At 42.7% G+C, this 22,271-nt stretch overlaps 1 protein-coding gene across 1 annotated transcript in view; it reads left to right on the forward strand.

The window, feature by feature from the left end:
* The window catches only part of LOC138955008 (sodium/calcium exchanger Calx-like), a 91,847-nt gene that overhangs the window by 48,202 nt on the left and 21,374 nt on the right, over positions 1–22,271 (forward strand). Inside the window, exons 5-10 of the mRNA XM_070326736.1 lie at positions 2,128–2,204; positions 3,029–3,196; positions 10,373–10,572; positions 12,345–12,574; positions 13,020–13,252; positions 20,454–20,559. Of these exons, the coding sequence (XP_070182837.1) occupies positions 2,128–2,204; positions 3,029–3,196; positions 10,373–10,572; positions 12,345–12,574; positions 13,020–13,252; positions 20,454–20,559 (1,014 nt within the window). The remainder of the gene's footprint in view (positions 1–2,127; positions 2,205–3,028; positions 3,197–10,372; positions 10,573–12,344; positions 12,575–13,019; positions 13,253–20,453; positions 20,560–22,271) is intronic.

A 22,271-nucleotide genomic window follows, 5' to 3' on the forward strand; every position in this document is an offset into this window, starting at 1 on the left:
AAACTTACATCTATTTTTTTCCTTACTGTACCGAATACAAAATTCTCTTATTTTAATCTTACACATGTCCCATTTTACGTGATCCTCCATTATTTCATCTTGTATCTCAAATTCTTCCAACATCAAATTCAATTCATCAACAAAGATATGATCCTTTAACAAACTATCATTAAATTTCCAATATGATGGACCACGCTCAAAAGAACATAATTTATATGTTATGTTAACCGACCTATGGTCGGATTGTGCAACGGAACATATATTACAGTCTCTAATATTATTTAGCACGGAGTCGGTAACAAAAATATAATCCAATCTGCGAGCAATGAAGGGATTTTTTCTTGACCACGTAAATTCCCTTTCCTGTGGCCAGAACAACCTCCACATATCATTTAACTCACTATTTTCCAAGAACTTTTTAAAGCGATTAACATCCCTCACATTATGTTTTTCTCCACTAATAATGTCCTCTTCATTATCAATTACGCAGTTAAAATCTCCACACACTATGTAGTTCAATATATTCAGCGACTGAATGTGCTTTTCCAACTTTTCAAAAAAATGATATTTGTCTTTACCAATCGTTAGAGCATATACGTTCGAAATACAAACGTCCTCATTCTGCAGAGAAATTCGTACCGTCAAAATCCTGCTATTTCGATAAATACACGTCACAGGATACTGAAAACTCTTTTTAATAAAACATGTGTTAGTGTTAGTGTGTGTGTGTGTGTGTGTGTGTGTGTGTGTGTGTGTGTGTGTGTGTGTGTGTGTGTGTGTGTGTGTGTGTGCGCGTGCGAGTCTGTACTCGTGTGTGTGTGTGTGTGTGTGTGTGTGTGTGTGTGTGTGTGTGTGAGAAAGACTGAGAGAGAGAGGGAGAAAGGGTGTGTGTGTGTGTGTGAATGTGTGTGTGCATGAGTTTGTGTGTATGTTTGTGTGTGTATGAGTGTGTATATGTGTTTGTTTGTAAAGGTGTGTGTGTCCGTCGATCTGTCTATGTGCGTATTTGTTTGTTTGTTTGCGACCACGAAGGGCCATAATTATCAGGGCGGTGCTGCTTTGAGATATAACGTGCGCCACACACAAAGCAGAAGTCGCAGCACAGGCTTCATGTCTCACCCAGTCACATTATTCTGACACCGGACCAACCAGTCCTAGCATGCACTAACCCCATAATGCCAGACGCCAGGCGGAGCAGCCACTAGATTGCCAATTTTAAAGTCTTAGGTATGACCCGGTCTGGGTTCTAACCCACGACCTCCCGATCACGGGGCGGACGCCTTACCACTAGGCCAACCGTGTATGTGCGTATGAGTGTGTGTTTTGTGTGTATGAGATTTGTGTGAGTCAATGTGTGTGTGTGTGTGGGTGTGTGCGTGCGTACATGCGTGCGTATGTACATGTGTGTGTGTGTTTGTGTGGGTGTGTGTCTGTTTGTATAAGAGAGAAAGAGAGAGAGAGTGGGTGGGTGGGTGTGTGTTTGTGCGTAAGTGTATGTGTGTGTGTATGTGTGTTTGTTTGTAAAGGTGTGTATGTCCGTCTGTCTATGTGCGTATGGGGGGGGTGTTGTGTGTGTATGAAGTGTGTGTGAGAGAGTGAGTGAGTGCGTGTGAGTGAGTGTGTATGTGTGTACGTGTGTAACTTGGGGTGTGTGTGTGTTTGAGAGAGAGAGAGAGAGGTTTGTCTTTCGCTGGGGTATGCAGTGCCTTGGCGTTGCACATCTACTTAATTTACATGTTTTTGAAATATGAAGGAAAAAAGCCTGTCCGCCTGGCTGTTTATGGTTATTATGATTTTTATGTTGCATCTACTTATGTGTACTTTTGTCTGTCTGTCTGTCTGTCTGTCTGTGCGTGCTTGTGTACTTGAGCACACATAGCATGCAGCACGACTCTCTTTGTACTTTCTTTTATGCCGTTCATGATACGCGACACTCAAAATGGGGAGAATATAATTAATCAACAGTTTTGCCTTGAGTCCGTCACATCTTGCTTTTTGCCTTGAGTCCGTCACATCTTGCTATGTCCAGCATACAATACAGGACAGCACGCCATAGTGCTATGATAGTCCATTTAAGCGATAGCTCCTACAATTTCTGTTATTTAAAACCACTCACTCTTTTTTCAGATGGGAAGGTGGATGAGGAGCATAGACCTCTGCATCCCAAAAGTGAGGAGGACACTGAAATTCTCCTTCTTGCCAAGGTAATGTTTGTATTCTAAATGTCCTGTGAAATGATAGGAGTCTGGTAGGGAAGAGTTACACACCAATATGGTCATCAGGTGGTGCAAGGCACAATGCATAGTCACACTCTGACTGACCATTACTTCTCCGGCATTTTGCAAGCGAGCCACACGATCTTGAGATAAGTTCTGTATCTGTTTCATAAGTGTTTGTCTGTCTGTCTGTCTACTTCAAAGACCTTCCGGTCGACGTACTAGTAAATGTAACATTAACTTCAGTCAGCTTATACCTCGAGTTTCAAATGTGTCGGTCAAGTGGTCTGATTTTTGTGCTCTTTCCAAAAAAATATCCAAATTCAGGGATCGACTCAACATTATAGGAGGTTTGACATTGAGCGGTAGCCACACTGACCTTATTAAAACCCTCCAGTTTGGCTGTAATTGATATTTTTCAAGTCACCGATGATCTGGGGTGTTTTGCATACTTGGACCTTCAGATTATCCAAAAGGTAAGTCCAGGAGCTTTACATCGGGTGAGAGTGGCTACTGCTCAATGTCAAACCTCCTACTGTTGAATCATCATAGAATTTGTTTATTGTTTTCGAAAGAGCACAAATGTCAGACAAATTGACTTACAAAATCAAAACTTGCTGATATGATGAGACCTAAGCTGAAGTTAGTGTACACCAAATATGAAGTAATTCGCTCAACATATGTAGAAGTAATGAGCATATTTATTGGTGTCAATGTTATGGGTCACCCTGTACATGGCGCAGATTCATGAACTGCCTGTATTGTCTTCTGATCTCCATTAATTGTTGGAATTTGTCCACAATCTCACGCAGGAGCTCGGCCGTATTGATGACCTGCCCCCAGAGGAGGCTGCCAAGATGGTGGCCAACAAGATTCAGATGGAGAAGGAGCACGACAGGGGCTGGTACCGTATTAACGCCACGAGATGTCTTACAGGCGGTAGAAAGCTCATCCCTAAGGTCCTGGCTACCTTCAAGGATGTGAGTGCTTCTTTTCTGAATTGAAACTTGAGGCGATTACGTGTTGGTACTGTTTAAAAGGGTTCTTAATGCTACTTTCAACAATGTGAGTACCCCTATGCAATGTTTTATCTCCTACAATTCCGAGAGGAATGGGTCACGTGAGATAGAACGCGGGAATACGTCACTGAACGAATGGTTTTCATCCTGTGAAGACGTGTTGGTGCACTGTCTATCTTTTGCTTTGCTTTCATTTTTCTCTAACCTTTCTCTGTACAAGTTTTAGTTGTATGTTAGTTGTAGTGTATTGACTATTTTGATTGTTTATCATTGTGTCAACTTGCAAGCTAAGGAAACAGTTTGGAGTTTTCGGTGTTTGTTTGTTTTTGAATCGGGAACGCGTCGTTTCGCGTATAAATTTTATTCCGCGAAGCTAACACATGGAAATGTTACTGGCGTCAGTCGGCTCGTTAATTGTTTTTGTACGTGTGACCTACTATATTTGGGTCAGTCGGGATCGTTAATTGTTTTGGTAGGATGACTTATTATATTTGGCTACGGAAATGTAGTACACGTTTTGCTGACGAAGTCAGTCACGATTTGCTGACGAAGTCAGTCACGATTTGCTGAAGCAGCCTCTTTGTTTTTTCAGCTGCTGTCTCAATTACAGCAATTACTATCGCCTGAGGCGAACTATGGGCCACAGAAGGTCCGCTGTGCTAAGGCTGGGCACTACTTCATTGACGATTTGAAAATCTTTGGAGTTAATTTTGAATTGTTTTGATACTGTAACGGGTGCGCTTGCTCGTCCGCAGAAATCAATATAACTTTTTCGTGTGGTTTTTGTTCGGTAATATGGCGGACTCGGGAGGTGGTGAATGTGCTGCTGGCGGGAAGAAAACCGGCAAGAAACCGGCGAAGGCACAACCTTCTGAAGTGATACCGTCAGAAAAAGCGGGAGTTGATAAGTCTCTTTCGAGAGAGAAGAGTTCGTCTGGCCCACGTGATTGTGAAGTTATTCTGAAAATGGACAAAATTTTGGAGACAATGACTGCCTTGTCTGGCAGACTATCTAATTTGGAGAAAGTTGGTAAGCTTAATGCGACGCCAGTTGCTTCAACATGGCGTGGAACCGAGTCGCATGGAACCAAAAGCAGTTCGGCGCAAGAGTCGCAAGCGGATGGAGAAGACGGTACTTCGGTTAGATTTGCTCATGAGCAGTTCGAAAATGAGTTTGATTCGGCTGAAGACACGGATGTTGCTTCGGACAATGATTTTGACACAGGCATAGTAGTGGATACAGTTGGCGAGGGGATTCATCCATCTCTGGCAGATCGTTTTGAGGAAGGACTTCTTCCATCAGATCGGGCACGTGTGCGAGACACTCTTCAGAACTATCCGCGGCCCAAAAATGTCACGTCGCTTCGAACGCCGACTCTAAATCGTGAATTAGATGTTAGACAAGTTTGCAAAGAAAAGAGACTCGAACCTGTCCTTTGTTCAGGAACAAGTAGGTTGTGCGCTGAAAATTATCGCTCAGCTTATGTCCGACCTAAAAGAAAAACCAGCAAGTCGGAAGATGGGTGAGCTCACAGCTTTAGCAAACTGGCCGATGCTGCTCGACTTCTTATGGCTTCACACAAAGACCTGTCACAAGTGCGGCGCGAAGCACTCAGGCCGACACTTAGCCAAGACTGCTGGGCCTTATGCAATGCGCAGCTAAATTTCAAACTGACTTCGAACGAGTTTTTGTTTGGGGAAGATCTAGCAAAAAGGGTCGAGGATGCAGTGAAAAACAGGAAATTATCAGTAGTATAAGTACGCACGTCTCACCCCCCCGCAGCCCTCAAAATGCGCAGCTATATTTGATAGAAGGTTATAGGTTAAGGTGCCTGTGTTTAAGTAGTGGTAAAGAGGGGTTGTGCTTAAACGATTTTTATTGAGTTCATATTTTGTCATGTGATTTCATGTGCCTGTACAGACAGGTTGCTCGGTACTAATGACCAACCCCCAGGGTGTTATGTCACAGAATTACTCCCCCTCCTTTCTATTGGTTTCAGAACAAGTTCGTTCAGACCTTCTCTGGTGGATTGATAATGTAAAGCAATATTCTTCCCCTGTTAGCAGAGGCGCATGTCATAATCATTCTTCTTGTCTGGCTTTATTGACTGCATGCCGATCTTGTGGCAGTGACTTTTCACTCTTCAGTCGGAAATACACTGTACACAACACCGCTCTCACTCTCCCTCACCCTAAGCCGTGACAGCTGATCCTTGGAAATTGTTTGGAAGAGTACACCTCTCTATTTTTCTCCAATGCTCTTCCTGCTGACATGCAGTGACACCGGACACCCCACTGAGTTTAGCCAGCAACCCCCCCCCCCCCCCCCCCCCTCCCAGCCATGTACTGTTTTGGTGCTGTGGCCAGAGAGGTGTCACAGGCTAATTGAGGCCAGCTGCACTGTTCACTCAGAGCAAAACCAGTTGACTGTGTCTAACTTTTGACAAAGCAACAAACAGGGCTGGGGGTTAAGCAAACAAACAAACACAACTGAAGGGTTCACAGATTAGGTAACCGACTCACTGGTCAAGGCTGCGGGGAAACAAGAGTATCTTGTCAATGAAAGAGGTTAGGGAGACACGCGATGCTGAGAACTGTGGCCGATTTTTCACTCTCTTTCTCGGAGGGCCTTCATCGACTGTGTTTGTTTGTTTGTTTGCTTAACGCCCAGCCGACCACGAAGGGCCATATCAGGGCGGTTCATCGACTGTGGCCTCTGTTGCTTACGTCCAACAGACAAGAATAAAGAGCATAGTGCAGTAACAGTTTCATGTTGGCATCTTCGCATTTGAAAGCAAGAAAGTGCGTGTACTCCACTCCTGACCCAAACTAACCCCCTCCTGATAGGTACACGTGCACCCAAGTTAACAGAGACTGTCATCACGCCTTTGCGGCTGTGACCTTTGTACCAAGAGCCGGACTTCTCTGTTATCGATTTTGGTGTGGTGAAAATTTGAGGATGGTCTGTCCGTGCTTTGCAGGTACATGTATGACCTGCTGTTGGGACCGAAAATTAGTGTCCGTGTCCACGTTTTGCAGGTGTCCGTTTAAGGGGAGGGGGGGCAAATATAGAAGGAAAACACTCCGTGCCGAGAAAATGTGTCCGAACATGTCAGGTGGCCGCTCACGCCGGGGGCCGTACATTGCAGGGACTGCTGTACCAAAGTCTGCTTAATTTTGCTCAAATTTCAAGATCACAGAGGTCAAGTTAATGTTAATTATTAGAACAATTTCACTTTTCTTGAACAATTAAACAGCTCAAGCATTAGATAATTTGTTCCTGATTCATATTAAGTGTGACGAAGGTGATTTGTATGAGCAATTAATTGCTCCTTTTGTTTTCATTCGTTTTTTGACTCACATGCGAAGCAAAAGTGAGTCTATGTACTCACCCGAGTCGTCCGTCCGTCCGTCCGTCCGTCCGTCCGTCCGTCCGTCCGGACGTCCGGACGTCCGTCCGTCCGTCCGGAAAACTTTAACGTTGGATATTTCTTGGACACTATTCAGTCTATCAGTACCAAATTTGGCAAGATGGTGTATGATGACAAGGCCCCAAAAAACATACATAGCATCTTGACCTTGCTTCAAGGTCAAGGTCGCAGGGGCCATAAATGTTGCCTAAAAAAACAGCTATTTTTCACATTTTTCCCATTTTCTCTGAAGTTTTTGAGATTCAATACCTCACCTATATATGATATATAGGGCAAAGTAAGCCCCATCTTTTGATACCAGTTTGGTTTACCTTGCTTCAAGGTCAAGGTCACAGGAGCTCTTCAAAGTTGGATTGTATACATATTTTGAAGTAACCTTGACCCTGAACTATGGAAGATAACTGTTTCAAACTTAAAATTTATGTGGGGCACATGTTATGCTTTCATCATGAGACACATTTGGTCACATATGATCAAGGTCAAGGTCACTTTGACCCTTATGAAATGTGACCAAAATAAGGTAGTGAACCACTAAAAGTGACCATATCTCATGGTAGAAAGAGCCAATAAGCACCATTGTACTTCCTATGTCTTGAATTAACAGCTTTGTGTTGCATGACCTTGGATGACCTTGACCTTGGGTCAAGGTCACATGTATTTTGGTAGGAAAAATGTGTAAAGCATGTGAGTCGTATGGGCTTTGCCCTTCTTGTTGTTTTTGTTTTTTTAATTTTCAAAAGATACATTATAATGATGCATGCTTATAATTACATCCATAAGGGAGATAAGTGGGATGATGTATTTTGTTCTAGTGTTTTGAAGAGGTGAGCGATATGATTGATAGTGGTGAGTCACATTGGGCAATCAGCAATATTATTCTTGTTGGCTGATTTATCTGTTTATTCAGTTTGTTTGATTGTTTTCAAATGTACTGTTGGTATTATATTTTGTACATTAGTCATTTTCTGTGAATGTGTGAATGTCTGTTCTCAATACCAGGTTTTTTCTGCCTTGGTTGACCCTTTTGAGTTCATCGGTGTAATAAGTACAAATGGTTTTTGAATAAGCTGATTTCAGAAAAGTTATTTTGTTCATGTTCTTTCTTCAATTATTTAAGGTATTTCCATGTACATTGTACCCCTTGGGCGTATCGACAGTAGGCAACACAAGTGAGTGTTGTGAGGGTGGGTTTTTTGTCCACTGTCTTCAAAGTTGCCACTACAATATTCTTTGATGATTTAAAGCACCAGAGGCTTTACCAGGGGCGGACGAGGGGGGGGGGTTTCTGGGGTTTCCGGAAGCCCCCCCCCCCCCCCCAGCCAAAAAAATAAATAAAAATATTTGTGTTTGTTGGGGGTATTAATCAGTGACAAAGTCTGCTGCCTGAAACTGGTAATGATCATCCTCAGAATGCACCAGATTGCACCATTTTGCATCCTTTTTTTCAAAATTTTCCGGGGGGGGGGGCATGCCGTGACCCCCCTAGCAAGCTAGGCGCTTTGCGCCGTCGGCTCGGCGCTTCACGCCGTCGGCTCGGCGCTTCGCGCCTTCACACCCATATCTTCACAATATACTTTTGGAAACCCCCCCCCCATAAAATGAACTGATCCGCCCCTGTTTACATTATTCTTTCCAGAAGTTTTAATTGTCTTTTACTTCTATAGTGAATGAGTTTAACACAGCATGCTGTTGGTTTTGGTTGCTCTTGGTTTTTTTTTAAATGTGTTTGCTTTGATTTTAACTTTGTTTCCTATCCTAACCTCATATGTTACATTTTGCATGTTTTTTGTATGAAGTACGTACAGAAAAGCATATGGTAAAAACTGCAAAGTTATGAGCACCTGGTTGTTTCACTTGCATAATGTACAGTACAGCAACAACTAGCAAAGGCAAAGTAGCCCTCACACCAGTTTATAATAAGTGTGCAATTTTTAAAAATAATTTCTTGCATTTCTACTGAAATGTTTATACTGGGGGATGGGAGAAAAGGGGACTAATTGGGGATTATATGTATTGTCTGGAGTAGTTGATACATACAGTATGCTGAAAATGAAGAGGATGGGGGTGGGGGGGGGTAGTTCATGTGTGTTCTGAGTGCCTTTCTCTGTTTCTCCCTTTGATACTGTAGATCTGTAAGGTACTTGTAGCTGTGTCCCTCCTCGAGCGCCTGGAGCCAATTGATGGGACTCGCGCTATAGAAAAGTTATTTATTATTATTATTATTTTTTAACTTGTGGTCTTGTTTTTTGTTTTTGTTTTTTAATCTGTTGTATTTACAGCTTCATGCTGTTAAATGGCACATGTGTGGTCACGTAGTGATCCCCTCAATTTTATCTTTAGTCATGATTTTTTGTTCATATGGCAATGCCATATGTGTATAGCAGCAGAGGAGATACTATTTCTGGCACCCGAAAGAGTACATTAAAAATAGGTTTGGGGCACAAGTCATTTGAAAAACAAGAAACATGATAGTAACAGGCATATACCATTAACTGATGGTGATATTGAGCTGCTTTGATTGTAATTCACGTGTATGTAAGATACATAAAGGGAGCCTTTAACCATTCATATGATATCAAGGGGCCTGTGAGGTGGATTGCTGTTACATTGTCAGTTAAATCACTAAAGTTACTGCGGAGAGACCAAATAAATGGGAATACAAAATAAGGCCTCATCATCTAAATTTGTGTTTATTGGGACTTTGCATACATTTGTCAGAGAAATTGCTTTCAAATTTAATTTACTTTCAAGGCTTATTTTTGCTTATTTGGTCAGTTCTGTTTTGTTAGAGAAACAAAGAGTGTGTGAGTGAGAGAGAAACTATGTGTGTGTGTGAGTACGTGCGTGCATGCAGGCATGCATGTGTGTGTGTGTGTGTGTGTGTGTGTGTGTGTGTGTGTGTGTGTGTGTGTGTGTGTGTGTGTGTGTGTTGTTAGGCCAAAAAAATAGGTGTGGTTAAGGTAACATAGCCAAAAAAAATTGGGTAGGAAGGTAGGCAATCACTTTTTTTTTTTTTTACTTTTTTTTTAATGTGTACAAATTAAACCTACTTGACAGGGAAATAAGTGTGCGACTCGAGCGCTTTCGCTTTCATTGCGGTTTTTTGTTTTTTTGTTTTTGTTTGACAAATATAATAAAAAGTTATAGGGTCGGCCCCTAAAAATAGGGTAGGTCGGGTTACCGTAACCACACCTATTTTTTTTAGGCCTTATGATTGCTTTTGTTTAAAGACTGAGTAACATATTTATTGTTTTGATTGATTGATTGATTTATTAATTGATCGATACTGATTTCTTCTGCTAGTTTCTGATTTGATTTTATTGGCTCTTGTTATTGTATGAATTATTTGTTTTTCAGTTGCTACGCTTGAGTCTCGGCAAAGTACATAAGCTTTACCATTGGAAATTCAAATTAAAAAAAAAAGGTCCCTAAAATGGTTCTCTAAGGATTATACCTCCCTTCAAAAGAAAAACTTTCTTTCTTTCTTTTTTGCTGTCCTTGTTTCTTTTCCCTTTACCAGGTTTGTTTGTTTGCTTGTTTGTTTGTCTATTTGTTTGTTTGTTTGTTTGTACGATTATTTACTGATGATGGCGGTGGTCATGGTGATGATGCATTGAAATTACCTCAAAATCTTCCTCAATTTGTATTAAACACCCCATCAAGACCCTCAGATCTTAATTAACGCTGTTCTTTACTTTGGACACAGCTGTACAAGAGGATTCAGCTGCCAGAAGATGAGCGAAGAGAAGCCTCCAAGGCAGTCACCAAGCATGTCGACCACTCAGAGGGGGACAGAAAGCCTGTCATTGAGTTCACCGCCGCTGAAGTTGCTGTCATGGAGAACGAGGGTAAAGTTCATGTGGGCATCCGTCGTCGTGGCAAAAAGGACATTCCAGTCAGTGTGAGGTAGGTTGGGTAAGCATGTCAGTGGTGTGGAGGGGTAATGAGTACAGTCAAACCTCTCAAAAGAGACCACCCAAGGGACTGAGCAAAAGTGGTCTCTTTAGACGGGTGGTCTTTATGAAAAGGGTCGCCATTTAGCAAACACCCCACTTCTCAGGAACATGTATGTCACATGTCACTCACACACACATACACGCAAACCTCCCGTCGCACGGAAACACTCTTTCACGTGTGTCATGATCAGTCCCAAACACACACACACACGCAATCCTCCCAGAATGTATGGGTGGTTAGGAAAATGTGAGGGTTTGTTTTTCAGACCTTTTTGATTGAAATATAAAGGGCATTGCTTTTGAAATTGCAATAGACCAAGTTCAGAAATAACTGTTATATGGGGGTTTTAGGGCCCTGAAAGAGTTGTGCCCTTTAAAATATTGCAGCAACAAATATTGACAATTATTAATAACGTCAAGCGATCACAATCATCAAAGTCAAAGAATGAGCTCCAATGTGGATTTGTGCTATGTTCGCTCGATATGATATCTCTCATTTTTAATAATAATAATAATAATAATAATAAGGGTATTTATAGGGCGCAAATCCTAAAATAGTTCTAATCGCCTTTTCACACTTGTTTCAACACATTTTGAAATCATCACGGGCAAAATATTAGCGAAGTCGATTTTCGGGGTCAATTGCTGTCGGATGTTTTTCAAAGGGGGGTTCCAATGTAATGGGACATGACAAAGGTGAGTCGTATATGTAAGCATTTGCTTTGCTTGGTTTTTGACTCACATGCGAAGCAAAAGTGAGTCTATGTACTCACCCGAGTCGTCCGTCCGTCCGTCCGTCCGGACGGACGTCCGTCCGGAAAACTTTAACGTTGGATATTTCTTGGACACTATTCAGTCTATCAGTACCAAATTTGGCAAGATGGTGTATGATGACAAGGCCCCAAAAAACATACATAGCATCTTGACCTTGCTTCAAGGTCAAGGTCGCAGGGGCCATAAATGTTGCCTAAAAAACAGCTATTTTTCACATTTTTCACATTTTCTCTGAAGTTTTTGAGATTCAATACCTCACCTATATATGATATATAGGGCAAAGTAAGCCCCATCTTTTGATACCAGTTTGGTTTACCTTGCTTCAAGGTCAAGGTCACAGGAGCTCTTCAAAGTTGGATTGTATACATATTTTGAAGTGACCTTGACCCTGAACTATGGAAGATAACTGTTTCAAACTTAAAAATTATGTGGGGCACATGTTATGCTTTCATCATGAGACACATTTGGTCACATATGATCAAGGTCAAGGTCACTTTGACCCTTATGAAATGTGACCAAAATAAGGTAGTGAACCACTAAAAGTGACCATATCTCATGGTAGAAAGAGCCAATAAGCACCATTGTACTTCCTATGTCTTGAATTAACAGCTTTGTGTTGCATGACCTTGGATGACCTTGACCTTGGGTCAAGGTCACATGTATTTTGCTAGGAAAAATGTGTAAAGCATGTGAGTCGTATGGGCTTTGCCCTTCTTGTTGTTTTTTTTTTTTGTTCTTTCTTTTTCTGTCGTTTATTGAATGGTTTGTTGCCCCGTAAATCAAGGTACCCAGGACGTCAGCTGACGTCCTACAGGCAGCGACACGGTTATTGATGTCTATGTTCACAATTGATTTGCAGTTAGTACATGTAGCAATATTTAGCCCATCAGAAGTATAAATAGTATGAGCAGCGGTATTTTCATGTTTGTCTTTTATCCTATCCTCCAGAGTGGAGACCATTAATGGAACAGCTATATCGGGAGAGGACTACAAGCCTTTTGACCAAGTGATCAAGTTTGACAAGAATGAGGAGCTCAAGTCTGTCTTTATCGAGATTGTTGATGACTTTGAGTGGGAGCCTGACGAGTTCTTCTTTGTCAAGCTTCATCTGGAACCCGAAGCCAATGCCTCTCTAGGAAACATGTCTATCTGCCAGGTCACCATCATCAACGATGACGGTCAGTGACAAAGACTCGGAGACAGTATCCATGTTCCACCCCCGTGTCACCTCGATCATTCTGCCATAAGTGCAGGTGGCTGATTACACCTAAACACGCATACACCTGGGTAGCGCGACTCAGTTGCTGCTAGCTTTTCACTTGGAGGAAGCGACCGGAATTTCCCAGCGATGGGACAAGAAAGTAAATTAAAAAAATGAAAGGAGAGGTTGACCTCAAAGCTTTATTGTTGACGGCATACAGAAATTATGATTTATACTTAAAAATATGATTTATACTTAAAAAACAATCGAACATATTCTCGAATGCTTATAGATTTGAAGTGATGTAACATGAGTTTTGGAAACATGCTTTGATACTAAGTAGCGTTTTAATTTCACACACTCAACATGTATAATGGTCTAGAAATGTAATTGTCATTTTGTTTCATTTTACTTCTTCCCAGAACCTGGTGTGCTGGCATTCACCAAGCCTAGCTTCGTCATCAAGGAGAGCGGATTCCGGGCCCTTATCCCAGTGGGACGCACAGGGGGTGCTGACGGTCATGTCAGCGTAAAATGGCGGACCAAAGACATCACCGCTATCAACGGCAAGGACTACAAGGGCGGGGAGGGAGAGCTGTTGTTCGACAACCAGGAAACGTCCAAGTGCATTGATATCCCCCTGTATGAAAGCAACGTAAGCAGGTTTATGTGTTGTGTGTTGTGTGTTTTCTTAGTACGGTCAGACCTGTGTATAACATTCCACCCAAGGGACTGACAAGAAGGTGTGTTGTGTGTTTTCTTAGTACGGTCAGACCTGTGTATAACATTCCACCCAAGGGACTGACAAGAAGGTGTGTTAGTGTGTTGTTTTAGTACGGTCAGACCTGTGTATAACAACCACCCAAGGGACTGACAAGAAGGTGTGTTGTGTGTTGTGTGTTGTCTTAGTACGGTCAGACCTGTGTATAACAACCACCCAAGGGACTGACAAGAAGGTGTGTTAGTGTGTTGTCTTAGTACGGTCAGACCTGTGTGTAACAACCACCCAAGGGATTGACAAGAAGGTGTGTTGTGTGTTTTCTTAGTACGGTCAGACCTGTGTATAACAACCACCCAAGGGACTGACAAGAAGGTGTGTTGTGTGTTTTCTTAGTACGGTCAGACCTGTGTATAACAACCACCCAAGGGACTGACAAGAAGGTGTGTTGTGTGTTGTGTGTTGTCTTAGTACGGTCAGACCTGTGTGTAACAACCACCCAAGGGACTGACAAGAAGGTGTGTTGTGTGTTATGTGTTGTGTGTTGTGTGTTGTGTGTTGTGTGTTGTCTTAGTACGGTCAGACCTGTGTTTAACAACCACCCAAGGGACTGACAAGAAGGTGTGTTGTGTGTTGTGTGTTGTGTGTTGTCTTAGTACGGTCAGACCTGTGTTTAACAACCACCCAAGGGACTGACAAGAAGGTGTGTTGTGTGTTGTGTGTTGTGTGTTGTGTGTTGTCTTAGTACGGTCAGACCTGTGTATAACAACCACCCAAGGGACTGACAAGAAGGTGTGTTGTGTGTTTTCTTAGTACGGTCAGACCTGTGTGTAACAACCACCCAAGGGACTGACAAGAAGGTGTGTTGTGTGTTGTGTGTTGTGTGTTGTCTTAGTACGGTCAGACCTGTGTTTAACAACCACCCAAGGGACTGACAAGAAGGTGTGTTGTGTGTTGTGTGTTGTGTGTTGTGTGTTGTCTTAGTACGGTCAGACCTGTGTATAACAACCACCCAAGGGATTGACAAGAAGGTGTGTTGTGTGTTGTGTGTTGTTTTAGTACGGTCAGACCTGTGTATAACAACCACCCAAGGGACTGACAAGAAGGTGTGTTGTGTGTTGTGTGTTGTGTGTTGTCTTAGTACGGTCAGACCTGTGTATAACAACCACCCAAGGGATTGACAAGAAGGTGTGTTGTGTGTTGTGTGTTGTTTTAGTACGGTCAGACCTGTGTATAACAACCACCCAAGGGACTGACAAGAAGGTGTGTTAGTGTGTTGTCTTAGTACGGTCAGACCTGTGTATAACAACCACCCAAGGGACTGACAAGAAGGTGTGTTGTGTGTTGTGTGTTGTGTGTTTTCTTAGTACGGTCAGACCTGTGTTTAACAACCACCCAAGGGACTGACAAGAAGGTGTGTTGTGTGTTATGTGTTGTTTTAGTACGGTCAGACCTGTGTATAACAACCACCCAAGGGACTGACAAGAAGGTGTGTTGTGTGTTGTGTGTTGTGTGTTGTCTTAGTACGGTCAGACCTGTGTATAACAACCACCCAAGGGACTGACAAGAAGGTGTGTTGTGTGTTGTGTGTTGTGTGTTTTCTTAGTACGGTCAGACCTGTGTATAACAACCACCCAAGGGACTGACAAGAAGGTGTGTTGTGTGTTGTGTGTTGTCTTAGTACGGTCAGACCTGTGTATAACAACCACCCAAGGGATTGACAAGAAGGTGGTTGTTATAGAGAGGTGGATATAGCTACGACGAGATGAATTAAATAGAAGAAAAATCGTCGGGGATCCTTTGGGGTGGTCATTATGGGCAGGTGATTGTTATCAAGAGGTACATGGTCGCCAGGGCAGGTGATCGTTATCAAGAGGTACATGGTCGCCAGGGCAGGTGATCGTTATCAAGAGGTACGGGGTCGCCAGGGCAGATTAAATAGAGCTTAAACAATGACCACGAGTTGATTACTGGAAAATAAACCACGTGTGGGTATTTGCAGCCGCTTGGTAATTCACGAGTGTGCGGAGCACACGAGTGAATTACCAAGCGGCTGCAAATACCCACGAGTGGTTTATTTTCCAGTAATCAACGAGTTGTCGTCATTGTTTAAGCTATTTATACAACGAACAACACGGGCCGAACATGCAGTCATGCAGACGACATTTTGTAGGCAATTTCATTTCCGCCTAATCACTCAGAGTGTCAAATGCGCGTCATTCAAATAGTCCCTATTCTTTTACTTTATTCTTTGTCTCCGACTCGTCGGCATTATACTTGTCTCGTCTAAATATCGGACCCTATTGCTACGATTAAAACACAATAGCGTTTATATAGCTATTCTGACATTACATTCTGCGTTAAAATCATGTTTTTGTCAGCAACAAGGACCAGAATGGTCCATGTCGTTGATTGCAGACGACGGTTCCCTTTCCGCATGAAGCCACGGAAATAACCGAACATTGAAAAACCCACGGACATGTATTACGGAGAAAACTCGGGATAACCGGATGTTTAGCATTACGTCAATATGCTAGGAATCATATGACGTCATGACGTATCATGCTTGCCTACGTAGATTGTATGTTCGAAAGTCTGACTTCTGTTGTGAATTCGCGTGGTGAAGACTGCGGTAAATCTGTAGATGATAAGAGAACAAGGATTGTCTCAGAAGAAACGACTAAATGTTTCAGACGGTCGGTAACTTCATTTCAACATTGCACTATATTATGGACGTTCTATAGTTGGGTCATATCCAAGGATTCCGTGACCGTTGAGAGCAAAGGTCCGTTTCTCGATGGATTTGACTTCTGTGAAGGTTAAATAAAAAATTTAGAATGGGTGTACCTCGCGAAAGTGTGGGCATAACTTTTGAGAGCCCCAAATTCAAAATGGCCACCAACGGCCAGTATGAAAATTAACTTTTTACTGGTTTGGCTTAGAATGCTGCACAAAACATGTTTTCTAGGATAGTTTGACATGGGGAATTCATATTTGGTATTATTTATATGATTTGGCCTATTTTTGATGTCCAAAACCAAGATGGCCGCCAATTTTCATGTCCGAACGGTCACTTTTGCAAAGTCTTGAAAGGTCCTTCCTAGTAGGCTGTAATGTCCGTTTCTCAGTTGATTTGGCTTCCTTGAAGGTTAAATAATGTTTTTATCCTGGATGCCTTTTGCAAAAATGTAGACACGAAGGTACGAAAGCCCCAAATCCAAAATGGCTTCCAACGACCATTATGAAAATGAACATTTTACTATCTAGTTGATGGAGCATACGCCGATCAGGTCTGTGTCTAGTCCGTCGCGATATAACCTTGAATGGTTGAAAACGACGTTAAACACCAAATAAAGAAAGTCTGTGTATAGTGGGGTCTCTACACATCTTCTGTATCTGTTGAATCTCCAGGCTCGCTCCTCTCATCATCACTTCCACTTTCATCCGAATAATCGCGAAGTGTGAGCTGTTGGGGCAATGGGGGTTGGGTGTAGCGTACTGGTCGGCACTTCCCATCCACAAGTTCCCAGCCGTGCCCAATTGGGGATGGATGGTCAAACAGGTTGTAATGAAGTTGGCAATATGTGATATAATTTGTCCTCTCCACATGGAGATTCAAGGAGTCGTCATCGGGTGGGAGGCGGAATGTATTTTTCCTCTTCATCTTGTGCCACTTGGAAGCTCTGGCCTGCCCGCAGGTAGCATCTGCACTTTCACCATAGATGCTGGAGAGAACAAAGGACTTCATGTCAACTTTTACACTGTTCTCTAAGTCGGGGCTTTCGCCGACTCGTTCCAGGAGTTCCCTTGCCTCAGGATTAGTCATCGCCGTCTCCATCACAGTCTTCTTCCCATGGCCATAGAATCCTGAGGTATGATCACTTCCAGTGATCACATGGAGAGGTATGATGATCTGTGAGACTTCGTTGGACAGCATGTCACTGCAGTTGATAAAGGCATATTTGCGTTTAATCAGCAGATCACCAGGAAGTTGTTGTGAGAGATATGCTGCTTGAACATATACGTCAGTGTCCTCGCTGTCAAGTACAACTGTCCCCCTGTAGTTTCCTGTCCTGACCTTGGCATAGGCAGAGAGCAGCATTGTATCAGCCTCTGGATGTCTAAAGACATAGTCCCCATTTGCCACCCCAGTGGACAGGTTCACTGCTGTTTCACCCTCACAGTATATGACCTCACACCCCACCCGAGCAACTTCTGCTTCCAACTTTTTCTTCACGAGCTTCTGCAATCTGACCTTGTTTCCTGATCTGACCATGAATTGGTTGAATTCAGCAGCACCTGGGAAAGTGTCTTCGGGCTTAGGGAACACATTTGGAATATGTCCATGCTTTGCAGCCCGTCGATCATGTTCATCGTCCTTGATGCTGAAGGGACAGGTCATATTTGTCATTGATCAGGATGATGTAGGGCCTTGCATTAGCATGGCGTGAGAAGATGATCGCGCATATCTTATGCAGATAGTCATTCCAGCTGTAGTGCGAACCATCACGCTTCCTAGCCTCTCGGTCATCAGGTGTAGGAGTGGCTAACCGCCAGATCATCCCCATGTCAACAATGCTGTGGTTTTTGAGCAACTGGATCTTTGTTGAACAGCTCCAACATTTTGCTCTTCATAGTCTTGCGGAAGGATCCATCTACGTTGTACAGAGACAAGCATTCCTCGGTCACTCTCCCCTCAAGTACTTGCTCAAGTTGGAACATGCCTAAACCATCCACGAGGTCCACCAGGGCCGCAAGTCCCGACTTTTCCATCTGAGCCACCTTTGTAGACGCACCAACTGATGCACAAATCCGCTCGCTGGCGAATGTCTGCCTTTTATTCTTGTGGATGGTAGCAGTGAGAAGCTTTGTCTTGGTGAATACCCTGTCATTCAGGAGGGTTTCAACTTGATCTTGTCCGTCTGCAAATGCAGTATTGAGGTCTTGAACAAGTTCTGGAGAAGCAACCAGGCCAGACTGCAGTGACCTCAGTGCAGGTGATGAGGTGTCAAACGGCTGAGCGTTGAACTCTGTCATGCAGCCCTGCAGGTCCTGAATTGCTTGTTCGTCCTTTTTCATCCTTGCTGGCTGGCACTCAACATGTTTTCTGTGGCGACGCTCGCATTTGAGGTTCTGCTGAACGGCAGCTTTCACCCTGGCCACGTTGTTAACATTTCGGATTGTTGAGAACAGCTGCTTCTCGTTTTGTAGAAGCTGAAGCCAGCCTTGCTTAAGCTTCGAGTTCAAATTCATGGTGGTCTCAATCCACAAATCAAGTGGCTGGCAGGAATAAGGTAGTCCTGTCATGGACTGGGCAAAGTGCGCATTGAAGAATGTCTTTTGCTCATCTGCTAGAGAAGACAACATTGCCCAATAATCTGGCAGCCACCTTCCGTAGTCATGATTGTTGTAAGCCATGAGCCCTTTCAACATGTCGTAAGTTGATGAAACATACTCTGGTCCATTTCTTGCGTGGCATGCATCCAGATTTTGTGCAAGAGGGTCTGTCATCTCCATGAATGAGATCCAAAAGTCTCCCATGTCTGTGCCAGGTTTTTCATACACACTTTTGATCATGTCCTTCATGTTGTCATCCTCCTCTAGGTCACCATGGGCTTCGTGGATAGCCTCCTGTGTCTCGGTGAGAGCATTGCGCACAATGTCCAGCTTCTCCTTGACGGCTTCTGATAGTTCCTCATGCTCAAGAATATCTTTCAAACGTAGGTGGATGAGAGCCTCTCTCCATAGCATGATGCCGCGCGGGCCACGCCTGTAATATTTTCCTCGCAGTGCTTGATCCACAGACCCATCCACTATCACCCCTGCTGTCACCAGTGTGTCTGACATCCCAGATCCTTTGAATCTTTTGTATACTAGACACAGACCTAATCGGTGTATGCTCCATCAACTAGATAGTAAAATGTTCATTTTCATAATGGTCGTTGGAAGCCATTTTGGATTTGGGGCTTTCGTACCTTCGTGTCTACATTTTTGCAAAAGGCATCCAGGATAAAAACATTATTTAACCTTCAAGGAAGCCAAATCAACTGAGAAACGGACATTACAGCCTACTAGGAAGGACCTTTCAAGACTTTGCAAAAGTGACCGTTCGGACATGAAAATTGGCGGCCATCTTGGTTTTGGACATCAAAAATAGGCCAAATCATATAAATAATACCAAATATGAATTCCCCATGCCAAACTATCCTAGAAAACATGTTTTGTGCAGCATTCTAAGCCAAACCAGTAAAAAGTTAATTTTCATACTGGCCGTTGGTGGCCATTTTGAATTTGGGGCTCTCAAAAGTTATGCCCACACTTTCGCGAGGTACACCCATTCTAAATTTTTTATTTAACCTTCACAGAAGTCAAATCCATCGAGAAACGGACCTTTGCTCTCAACGGTCACGGAATCCTTGGATATGACCCAACTACTATGTGACAGGAGAGTTTGCTGATTTTGTGTTAAACATTGGAGAGATCGTCTGCTAGAATCAGAGATAGGTCGCTTCAGTTTGCAGCTTCTGGAAATTTGCAAGGTTTGTTGCCTGTTAAAGAACTGGATTTTACACGTAATGTATGTCATGTACAGTAAGCAACAACAAAAACACACACAAAGCAAATGGCATCGTCTGTCGACTAGTCACAGAAACAAACCTGGCGAGGTATGCGTGTACTTTATACACGTCAGCCATTGTTGTTACAGTTTTGAGTCAACGTTGTATTCTTCCGCAACAGGGTCCAATCGTCTGGGTTTCAAATGTTCTAAAAATAAATTCTAGTATTGATTATTTTGTAGCCCTCTTTATTCTTACTTCGAATAATCCACGTGTGATTTTTGGGTGTAATCAAAGTAGTTCGTTCTAATTTCTCACTTGTCTAAAAATAATCAACTAGATTTAATCCACTCCTCGGTTGCATTGCAGGAGTTGTATAAACTGTATTAATATAAGTATGTGCGTCTCTTGTTAAGCAGGTTTTGTACCTGCTCTAATGAGTGATGCTTTACTCTTCAAACTGGTAAGTCTGAAGGCAAATTTCTAAGAGACAATAGGGATAATGACATGTTTCATATTGTTCTTTGATATAGTTCCTGCTCTTTACTGCTGTTAATATCAGACAGAACGTGGTTTTGCAGAAAGCTGAGCGTGACGAGAGTTTTGCAATTGAGCTGTTTGAGTCTGACGGTGGAGCTACCCTGGGAAAGCTGACCAAGTGTATCATCACCATTGTCAATGATGAAGGTATGACACAATGCCCTTTGTGAATACTAATTGACTTGGAACACTATTTAAAATCCAAAAACAAAGAGACTGCCAACGTTCCAAAATTCAGAATAAAAAAGCAAGAAAGGTAAGTTGTTGGAACGTTTGTTATTGACAAAACAATATGTTACAGTCACAAATATATTGGCCCAACGGCCTTTTAAGTGCGCAGACAAACAAATAGTAACAAGAACTTGGCTTGATGGAATGTGCCGCCGCTTGTTGGGAAAGTCACAAGCGAAATTTGTGAAAAAGAGAAAGAAACAAGGAAAAGTGATCACATTATTCGCTTGTGACTTTCCCAACAAGCGGTGGCACATTCCATCAAGCTAAGTTCTTGTTACTATTTGTTTGTCTGTGCACTTAAAAGACCGCTGGGTCGATATATTTGTGACTGTAACATATTGTTTTGTCAATAACAAAAGTTCCAACAACTTACCTTTCTTCTTCTTTTTTTTTTGACACTAGTTAAAGTCAGTAACAGGCATCATTATCATGGTAAAAATGTTGAATACACAAACATGTTGTGAGCTAATGCTGGGTTTGCTGTGCAATGGTCAGAGAGGTATTTTCTCGGATCAACAGCCAACAAGATAGTTGCAGCCTTGCGTATTATTTCTGTGTGACCTCAGATTTTAAACAGTATTACTTGCCTCTTCTTGTGAATATTGTTTCTACAAAGTTGTATGCCCTTGATCTGTTCTTGCATGTGCAAACAAAGGACAAAGAACAAAAAAAAGTTTTCAACTTAACAAATGAATAAATAAAGAAATAGACAAATAAAGAAATGAATGAATTAATAAATATATAGATAACAGAATAAAAACAGCCAACACTGTCTTTAACAACCACCCAAGGAACCAACAGTGGTCATTAAAGACAGGTACGTGGTCATTTTGCAAAGGTTAGTTACAGGTATATATATAGGAAAGACCCATGTCAGCATTTATTTGGGGTGTCGTAATGGGCAGGGGGTCATTATGAAGAGGTGGCCGAGTGGTAACGCACTTGCGCTCGGAAGCGAGAGGTTGCGAGTTCGACCCTGGGTCAGGGCGTTAGCAATTTTCTCCCCCTTTTCCTAACCTAGGTGGTGGGTTCAAGTGCTAGTCTTTCGGATGAGACGAAAAACCGAGGTCCCTTCGTGTACACTACATTGGGGTGTGCACGTTTAAGATCCCACGATTGACAAACGGGTCTTTCCTGGCAAAATTGTATAGGCATAGATAAAAAAAAATGTCCACCAAAATACCCGTGTGACTTGGAATAATAGGCCGTGAAAAGTAGGATATGCGCCGAAATGGCTGCGATCTGCTGGTCGATGTGAATGCGTGATGTATTGTGTAAACAATTCCATCTCACACGGCATAAATAGATCCCTCCGCCTTGAGTCCGAGTCTGGAGATACGCGCGCGACATAAGACTTCATATATAACAGGTGGTTGCAAGGGCAGGTTCGACTGCAGAAAGAACAAAATAAGGTAGAATACACAAACTACATTTTCCATTCAGTAACATCAGTAACTATACAGTAAACAGGCATGGGAATTGTCCGCCGAAAGGCAAATTTCCGCCGACATTATTTTTTGTTCCGCCGAAAACGCAAAAGTGTCCGCCGAAAAAATAAACGGGTGAGGCAAAAATGGTTCTAAAAACTGAATTTAATGCAAACTTGGAGCTCAGATGACACCAAA

The sequence above is a fragment of the Littorina saxatilis genome, linkage group LG2, assembly GCF_037325665.1.
Source record: "Littorina saxatilis isolate snail1 linkage group LG2, US_GU_Lsax_2.0, whole genome shotgun sequence".
Lineage (NCBI taxonomy): Eukaryota > Metazoa > Mollusca > Gastropoda > Littorinimorpha > Littorinidae > Littorina > Littorina saxatilis.